The 10,120-nt window shown below is 34.5% G+C and overlaps 1 protein-coding gene across 1 annotated transcript in view; it reads right to left on the bottom strand.

Moving 5' to 3' along the window:
• Positions 1–977: 977 nt before the first annotated feature.
• The window catches only part of LOC131155367 (uncharacterized), a 29,485-nt gene continuing 20,342 nt past the window's right edge, over positions 978–10,120 (bottom strand). The window contains exons 4-5 of the mRNA XM_058108441.1: positions 9,073–9,200; positions 978–1,563 (exon numbers count right to left, since the gene is read on the bottom strand). Of these exons, the coding sequence (XP_057964424.1) occupies positions 1,254–1,563; positions 9,073–9,200 (438 nt within the window). The 3' untranslated portion in view covers positions 978–1,253. The remainder of the gene's footprint in view (positions 1,564–9,072; positions 9,201–10,120) is intronic.

The following is a 10,120-nucleotide window of genomic DNA, read 5'->3' as shown; positions in this document are numbered from 1 at the left end:
AGTTCTTTGAGGAGGGGCAATAGGAACATATACTACACAACCAAAATGTTAACCTTATAAGTCACACTCGGTTTTGATAATGACAAATACTTAGGTATTTCATAACACTTATAGTAGTAATAGCAGTAGTAGTAGTAGTAGTAGTAGTAATAATAATAATAATAATAATAATAATGTTATGAAAAAAAATAAAATAAGTAGATGTCACCCCTTCGTCTTCCACCCCTTACCCTATAAAATGACACCTTCTTCCTCTCATTTGTGATATATCTATATTGCATGCTTATATATACTCGCTTGCATGCTTGAAGTAAGTGGAGTATATCAAAAGAAGGGGAGAGATAGAGAGGAGGGATATTTTGTACAAGTCCGGTTTCAAATCTTGTAATTCCTCCCAAGATAGTAAAATTTTTTATCCTATCCGCCCATAGAGTAAGTATATTCGAACCATGTAAAATTTGTCTAATCTCTGTTTATTTTCTGCATCTTTTATAACAAATAATAATAATGTTGTTATTTACTTTTGTTGTGGTTATTATTGTTGTTTTTGTTATTTAGTGATAATTGTTATTATTATATTTATGTATTAGTATTATTATTCTTATAATTATTATTACTATATTGTTATTCTTATAGTTATTATTATTCTATTATTACTGTTGCTCCGTAATCATCATCATCATCATTATCATTCCCCATAACAGTGGCACGATTGCTAGCTTGTGTTTTCATTAAATAATAGTAATAATTATTTTTCAGGAAAAAAAGTCATAATTCCAACTCCTAGGAGGAGAAATCACCACTTTACTAAATAGGAGAATCAGCCTAACCAGATTGCCATTCCACCATCATTAATGCAAAACCAAATATGAGAATGAAAATTGGGGTCAGAAACTCGTTTTCATTCCTCATTTTGGTGAATCAAAAAGAGGGCTTCTTACCCAACATATAGACAGCAGGCTGTAGAAGCATACATGTCCAGCAAGCCACATAGATATACATTTGCCAAACCTTGGAGGTACAAGAACATGAGTCAAACTCAAAGCTGTTATATTACAGAAGTTGCCTGTACAGTTTTTCCATCTGACTAGTTCCCTGTGGTATGACCAAACATTTTAATGGCAACAAAGTAGGCCTGTATTTCCCTGCACATGAAATGTTACATTTATTTTCCGACTGCAATTTCAGACTAACCGACCTTCCCGGAGAAAGCAAACAAATGGTGCTTTACAAAAACAAGTGCTGCCTAGTTTTTATTTGCGGTTAAAAATCTCCAAGAGGCCAAGCCTTTTCCCATACTGGATGACCAACCAACCCATGAAAGAGCAGTATGCTACAAAAAGACAAGCTCGCTTGAAGTGTGCTGGATAGGCAGCCAGAGGAAAGTTTCCCCAGGTGCAGAATCGAGGAAACCGACATTTCATTTGTTGTAGGAGTCTAAACAAACTGATAGAAATCAAGGAAGTTGAAAATCCAGTAAGAACCCCAGCTGCTGTTTCCCACCACCTCCAGTACGCTGGTCTTCCCCTGCTGGCAAACCAGGAAGTAAATATTCTTGGGAACCTGTCAGGAGGAAAGCCAGAAGTGATTTGTCTCATTATTTTTTATCAGTATGATAAATGGCACACAGAACCCACTCCCACACTTATAGGAGCGAAACTATCTAAACCCAGTCTATCATCATATACACAGGTGAACTGGGATCACTCATTAAGGCCAACCATCGTACATTGAGAAGGTCTGGCCTTTACTAATAACTCTTTTTTTATTGGAAAACGGATACAGAAATTTTCTACCATCATATCACTCGTTCACAATGGAATGCTTGTCAGACGAGCCTTTGGGGCAAATCATCAAATATCTCTGTTAGCGCTAAGGTTTCATAACCAGGTTTCATAACATTGCCATATTACAAACATTGCGCTTGAACATTGTGATTAAAGTTGTCTGGTTTTAGTAAAGGTTTTAAGAGATAAATGTGAGAAGTGAAATAAAAGTGAAATAATGAGGACAAAGAGTTGTCACATGAGGACTACTAGCAAAACTTGAACTTTTGAAGGACAAGAATTAAATAGACCAACTCAGTTGACTCTTGTCAATTTAGCTCTAATTTGTCTCAATGAGCTTCACGACCCAACCGCATTGTTGGTGATATGCTCCATAAGATGTCTCAAAAAACAAATAAGGATACTGGTAATTGCAAAAACACTAAAAAGTATATTTTTTTTGAGATATTTTTTTTGTTCCATCATGAAAAGGCGGCGAGAAAAATCAGCACCAGAATGGAGCCAATATGTTATTCATTTTGTACATTTAAGCTGTGTATACAGTAGACTTTAGAGCATATAAATGGGATTTCATTGAAATGCTCAGCACCTTTATATTCTCTGTACTACACAAGATTGACACTTGTGTGATAACTCATTTTTCATAAAATTGATTACATTATGTGATAATTCGTGAATATTGACTCACATTTCTATACGGATCTTAATGAGTCATCTCATGAAGTAAATGAAGTCAACTGATGGATACAGAATGTCCATTTAAGGTACATAGATCAATCCATGAAGAAAATTGAATCAACTCATGCCCACAGAATCCTCGGTTAAAGTTGCAGAGCTAACTCAGACAACACATGAACATAGTGAGTCAACTCAAAAGTCAGGAAGTCAAGCACTGCCTGAGAGGCAACAAACAATCATGAGATCGCTTTTCATTTAAGAGGCGACTCATCTAACCCAGAAATTGAAGGCATCAGAAGCTGAGTAGACATCTAAGAAATGAGAAAACTCAAGAGAGTAGAATCAAAAAATATCTGATACTGGATAGGCAATTGAAATGACTGCACATATAAATGAGTAAATTCATTTACGCAGAAAATCATAGAAGTTAAAATAACACTCCAGAGCAATGTCTGCAGATCTTTGATAACACTACTTCCCTAATTCATCTTGAAATGAGTGTCTAGAAGTTTTAAATCAGAAAAGGCATCTACAAATCTTTTATGTCACTCCTTTCTTAATTTAGTGGAAACCAGAATACCCTTACAATTCAAAATTCAAACTAGAAGATCTTGAAGATTTGGAGAAGCATGCAGATACTTGACTAATCTACTTCATAATTCATATCCAATAGCTATCCGACCTTGAATTATATATTATACAGAGTACAAGAGGATCTCAAAAAAAAAATGCATGAACTGTTATGTTGAGAAATTTTTTCTGCAAAATGCTTTAGACTTTGATCTTCATTTGTAAATCAACCCATCAGTGGTTTCAAAAGCATGTTTCTTGTTGAATCTTGTACTCATCATTGATGAGTGAGAAGAAAACTTCGAGCAAGGACTATGTCCTCGTGAGGATTTGGGGAATATCACGTACTTGTGTTGGGAGTTTTGGTGAGAAAATATTTGTAGCATGGCAAGCTTGGCACCAGATCAAGAAGCAGAGTATGGAGGTTTGATCTTCATCCACATGAATATTGGACAGTCGAAGAAACTCTCAAAGAGGAGCATTGTGGAGAGCACATAGGCAACACAATGGGTTGAAATTATATGTACTTTTCTCTGCACTCTTTCTTACCTGTCTACTTAGTAGTAAAATGATCATTGTTTAATTTAATTGCTCAACACAATTCAACCCCCTTCCCCCAACCCCAGCCCTTTCCCTCCTCCTTTTGGGCTGCCATCACAAAACCAACAAGTTCAATAACCTCACCAAGAAAAAAAAATGGCATTTTGTCATGTTGCAATATGCAGTTTGCTATCATTACCCACACTCCACCAGACCACAAAGCAACCACTAACCGGATATAACACAGCCAAAGTTCGCCAATCAACAACAATGTTGGCAAATCTCCTGAAGCAATATATGTGAGTTCCCTGAGAATAATTGGAAGGTGATGTTTCTAGTGCTTCAGTGCATAAATGAGGATGAAAGAAGAAAAACAGAAGTGAATACAAAAATAAAGAAGGCAACAAATTATACTCTTCCAACCAAAACAATCACCATCTGGAAGGTGTAGAAAAGAAATCACACAACAACAACACAAGTATGACATGATACATACATAGGATGCAGCACAAACACAGGGTGACAAGGAAAATTCTAGGAAAAAACAGATTGGACATGAACAAACTAGCATAGTTTTTTGTATATAAACGTCTTATATAGAACAAACAATGATTTTTTTATCATTTACATACACTATAATCTAAAAGATCCAAACATCCAACATGTGTATATTTTCTTCCTCTTCCCCCTCTAATAAAGATTCTCAACATATCATTTCTATTACAACCATGTAAAAGTTTACTACAACTTTTAAATGAAATATTATGATTCTTTTATATAAAAATTCATGGTCTTTCAAGTATTAAATAAAAGAAAATTCATAAAGTACAACAACAACAACAAAACCAAACCTAAGTCCCACTAGGTGGGGTCGGCTATATGAATCCTTTTCCACCAATTTATGCGGTCATGGACCATTACTTTTGACAAATTTAGGGCTATTAAATCCTTATTCACTATCTCATTCCAAGTTATTTTAGGTCTACTCCTACCCCTTCTAATACCCGCTACAGTAACTAACTCACTCTTCCTCACTAGTGCACTATGTGGCATACGTTGCAAGTACCCAAACCACTTGAGTCGTTCCTCCTTTATCTTATCTTCTATAAGAGCTACACCTAACTTATCGCAAATATGTTCATTCCTTAATTTATCTTTCAGTGTTATACCACTCATCCATCTAAACATTCTCATCTCGGCAATTCTTACATTTTGGATATTCTGTTTTTTCGTCGCCCAACATTATGATCCATATAACATAGCTGGTCTTATAGTCGTCCTATAAAACTTCCCTTTTAATTTTAGGAGTATTCTACGATCACAAAGCACACTTAAAAGCACTTCTCCATTTTACCCAACTTGCTTTAACTCTATGCATCACATCATATTCAATTTCTACTTCAGCTTGCATAATAGATCCAACGTGTCGAAATCTACAAGTTCAATTTATTTCTTCATCATCAAGTTTAACTTTGTCTCAAATATTTCTCCGACTATTACTGAAATTACATTTCATATATTTTGTCTTATTTCCACTTATCCTAAAGCCTCTAGATTCCAAAACTTCTCTCCATAATTCTAACTTAGCCTCTACTCTACCCCTAGTTTCATCAATCAATACAATATCATCTGCAAACAACATATAACATGGCACCTCATTTTGAATGTTCTTAGTCAGTTAGCCCATCACTAAAACAAAAAGATAAGGGCACAAAGCAGATCCTTGATGTACACCTATGGTGAATGGAAATTCTCTAGTTTCTCCATCTATAGTCGTTACACCACTCATTATTCCATCGTACATATCCTAAATGGCATTAATATACCTACTACATACACCTTTTTTTTTTCTAAAACCCACCATATAACTTCTCTAGGTACCTTATTATATGCTTTCTCTAAGTCAATAAATACCATATGCAAGTCCCTCTCATTTTCCCTAAACTTTTCCATTAATCTTCTTAAAAGATATATAGCTTCTGTGGTAGATCTCCCAGGCATAAAACCAAATTAATTTTCTGAGACCTTCGTTTCTAGCCTTAATCTTTGTTCAACTACTCTTTCCCACAATTTCATCGTATGACTCAGAAGTTTAATTCCACGATAGTTATTACAACTTTTGAATATCTCATTTATTTTTGTATATAAGTATTAAAGTGTTTTTCCTCCATTTATCTAGCATTTTCTAAGTTTTTATAATTTTGTTAAAGAAATTAGTTAACCATATAATTCCGTCATCACCTAAGCATTTCCAAACTTCAATTGGGATGTTATTCGATCCTATAGTTTTTTCATTTTTCATCTTTTTTTAGTGCAAACTTAACTTCATTAACTCTAATTTTGCGAATAAATCTCATATTTTTAGTTTTTTCCTCATTTATCAATTCTAAGTTTAATCCTTCTATTTGGTTTTCATTAAATAAGTTACTAAAGTAACTTCGCCATCTATATTTTATGTCTTCATCCTTAACCAAGACAATATCATCCTCACTTTTATATATTTTACATTTCTTAAGTCCTTACTTCCTTTCTCTCACTTTAGCAAGTTTAAATATATATCTTTCTCCTTTTTTTGTATCTAAACTATCATACAAACTATTAAATGATCTGTGTTTAGCTTCACTAACAGTCTTTTTTGCATCTTTTCTCGCCTTTTATACTTGTCAGGGTTATCCATGTTTCTACATTTTTACCACATTTTATACCAAATTCCTTTTGTTTTTATGGGCTTTTGGACATCTTTATCCCACCGCCAACTTTCTTTGTTATTCATGAATCTTCCCCTTAATTCACCTAAAATCTCTTTTGCTATCTCTTTAATAGAGCTAGCTAATCTACTCCAAAGAGTATTTGTATCTATCTTATCCTCTATAGTCCAATCCCCACCTTTGATTATTTTATATTTAAATTTTATTATATTTTCTCCCTTTAGGCTCCACCACCTAATTCTCTTGCACTGGTATATTTTATCATTTTTCTTCCATTTTTTATTACATATGTCTAACACTAAGACTCTATGTTGTGTGGTTAGACTTCACCAGGAATAACTTTACAATCCTTGCATGATAAATGATCTACCCTCCTAGTTAAATAATAATAATAATAATAATCTATTTGAAGTGCACTAGAGAAATCTCATAAGAGTATCTAAAAACTGCACAAAATTAAAAATATTTCTTAAAATTGTAGATATGTATGGGGCATGTTGGATGCACTCAAAAGAGTATCCGGGGACGACTACAAATATCCAATGCAAATACAAACCTATCATAGTGTTTGCTACAATTCCCAGTGAAATGATGGATATATCACTTGCCTTTACCAGTCTTGATATTGAACTGAACTAAGAAGGGAATCTTCACTTCCATTAAATACTCTACGTTTTACATGAAAAAGAATGCTTAAAAGTTCACAAATCCCTTCTTGGACCATACTAGCTCACTGCTAGTCATTGCAGATGTTTAATCTGAAAATCCTTGCACAGGTAGTTATCCAGCTTGCAGATCCTATTTGAATCATTACATGTTACCACTACATTCATGTTAAAATCTTGAGTTCCCTATGCTTAACAAAAAGTGTATCATTTGCTTAAAAATATATGCACCTAATCCACAATAAAACACAAATAAACCTCTCAAACTAAGCACAATAAGACCATTAAAATGTGGAGTGCCGTCAATCTACACACATTTCCTTGACCATCAGCATCACCACCCTGCATTATCACATAATACCCCATTCCAGCAGAGGACTGCAATTGAATTGAACAGAATCCAATTAAGCCATCTTTTAGCTTTTTAAATTACATAATTTACCCCCCAAAAAGTTGACTCTCATTCTTTTCCTTCTTTTTCAAATTATGACTAACTGTTCCATTGCCCATCTTGGGACCAAAATTTGCCCATCTTGGGACCAAAATTACCCACATATAGTTAAATACATCACTTTTCCCTTGCCTTTATTGCCTTCCAGGCTCCAAGTCATAATGGCTGTATATTAAGGGCTATTTTATTTCTTTTCAATTGCTTTGGGATAAAACTGTCTCTCTTGCGATGGGCTTATTCTATTGAATGCTTCAAAGGAGGGTCCTTCCATGGTTTTAAATCGCGGTAGCGGGTAGCGTAATGTAACGGTAACGAGTGTAACAGGAAGCGGGAGTAGCGGATGTTACATAACAGGAAGCGGGTGTAATGGCCGTGAATTTTTTTTAAGCACGCACAACCTTGTACATATTAGCATACTTGCATGTTTTAAGCTTTTAAGCCTTCTTAGAAAGAGTTTTAGTGTATTTTGGATTTTTTAGTTCGAGTAACTAAGTTATTTGGTAAGGGCAACAAGTTTACATTTGTTTTAAACCACCATTCATAAAAAAATTATGTGTGTGTGCGTATTTATACTTCTCATTGTTCTTATCTGTAATAAAGTAGTATGTGTGCTAAATTAATTAATAAAACAAAATACATTATACACTCCATTAATCTATTAAACACATAAGACATACGAATAATACAAATATAAAACAGCTAGAAAAGAAAGAAGGTTGAAGTTGAAAAACATGTAACATAAATATCACATTACTAATATTATCAAAATAAAATATTTTCCTAACAAGTTAGTATTTTCAAATTATTAATTAATGCATCTCTTATGAGTATTTAAAGAAATAGTAAATTTTGTATCATTATCATCCTAATTATAATATTTTACCCCTCGCCACATGGTATATGATTTATGAAAGAGAGGGAAAAAGTGAGAAGAAGTAAAAAATAAAATAATTTTTTTGGTGTAACAGTCCTGTAGTGGTCACATAACGGCCGTAGAGGCCTTTACATAACGGTCGCGGTCCGTAACGGCCACTATAGTCGTGATTTTTCTTCCCACCAATTTCAGGGTGTGTAACGGTATCGGGAACCCAAAAAACCGTTACGTAACAGCGTTACGTAATGGTCACGGCCTTTATTTAAAACCATGGGTCCTTCACAAATTTTGACCATGAGTAGCAACTCTATTAAGCCAACGCTTTCATTTCTTTGTTTCAAATTTTCCATTCTTCTTTTATGTCCTTTTTTTTCCAAGAGGATGTCTTATCCCCTCTCTTGTATCTATTTTCATCTCTTAATAATTTTTTCTTTTCTATCCAAATATGCTTTAAAATCCTTCAAACACCACCCCCCCCCCCCCCTCCCCCTCCCCAACAAAAAAAAAAAAATTGATATCGATGTCATACCATGTGTTGAAATTAATATTGCAGAAATTGACCCTTCAAAAGTTTTGCGTATCATAATTTAAGAAGGCTCAAAGTACAAGAGTCATTTTCATAATATTTATCAGGAGAGACCTCTTGTGGGTTCCTAAGTGAAAAACACTAATCACTAATGCATTTAAGAACTCATGAATCTGCAACATGTGTCCAAATATAAATCATGCAAAAACACCAATATAATTCTTCTTTAAAAAAAAAAATGAAAGGAAATGTTTGTAATCTAAATCCACTCACAAGAAGAAAAACCTTTGAACCATCTCCATGGTAGATGGATCTTTTGCTCGGCAACTAAAGAAACCATCATGGTGTATGTTTACTTGGGAAATGCCAGATGTATACCAACATTCATAAGTTTCATTCACCTGAAAAGGACTGATAAGAATATGAGAACATCATAAAGATAATTATAGACCTTAAGCAAAAATGATATTGAACTTTTACTCTTAAGTGTTAGGAACAAGTCATTTGTCTTTGAAAGGTATTTTTGTAATTTCTTGTGACAAAATTGGTAAGCTTTTGTGTTCTCTCTCTCTCCCTCACAAAATTTCTTGTGACCAATTTTTAATTGTAAGTGTTATGAATAAGTCACGCCATTCCCTCCCTGCCCCCCCCCCCCCCCCTCTGAATTTCTAATCGTAAGAATTATGAATAAGTCATTTGCCTTTAAAAGGTCTTTTTGTAATTTCTTGAGAAAGACAAGATTGGTCTCTCTCTCCCCCTCACTCCCCATAAGCCCTAGTTTCTGCAGTATGCCTGGAGTGGTTCTTATTTCCTGCAACTTCATCTTCCACTGGCTGTGGTTCTTAGTGTTTATTGATGTCTCCAGAGGATGTTAGAAAGATTCTTATTGTGTTGGACCTTTTCCAAATTTCTGGTTGATGCTTCATACTGTTTTCTTTGTGCTGAAAATTTCTATCCTACTGAGGTTATTTTCCAAGTGTTAGGCTGCTAAATTTGGGGTGTTGATTCATTACTTGGTTGCTAGCTGCCATGTTAGTTGGGATCCTCAGGTGTTATTTTCTGGGGATCTGCTGCTGTTAGAGAAGGCTGTGTGTGCTAGGTTGGGACTTGGGGTTCTTGTATTCTTTTCTTGCTTTACTGATTGATAATTGTTGACTGAGGGTTCTGTGTTGTGTCATTGGCCTATTTCCTGGTGGGCAATTTCTTTTTGATGATTTGTTTTGGCGTTTGTGGACTGGTGTGCAATTGGGAGTACCAATTACTGATGGTTTGGTTGCTGATTGGCTGATTTTCAATGGTTTGAAGATTCCTGATGTGCGTT

Source organism: Malania oleifera, chromosome 5 (assembly GCF_029873635.1).
Source record: "Malania oleifera isolate guangnan ecotype guangnan chromosome 5, ASM2987363v1, whole genome shotgun sequence".
Classification (NCBI taxonomy): domain Eukaryota; kingdom Viridiplantae; phylum Streptophyta; class Magnoliopsida; order Santalales; family Ximeniaceae; genus Malania; species Malania oleifera.
Note: the sequence above shows the minus strand (reverse complement) of the source record. Positions and strands in the feature narration are given on the sequence as shown.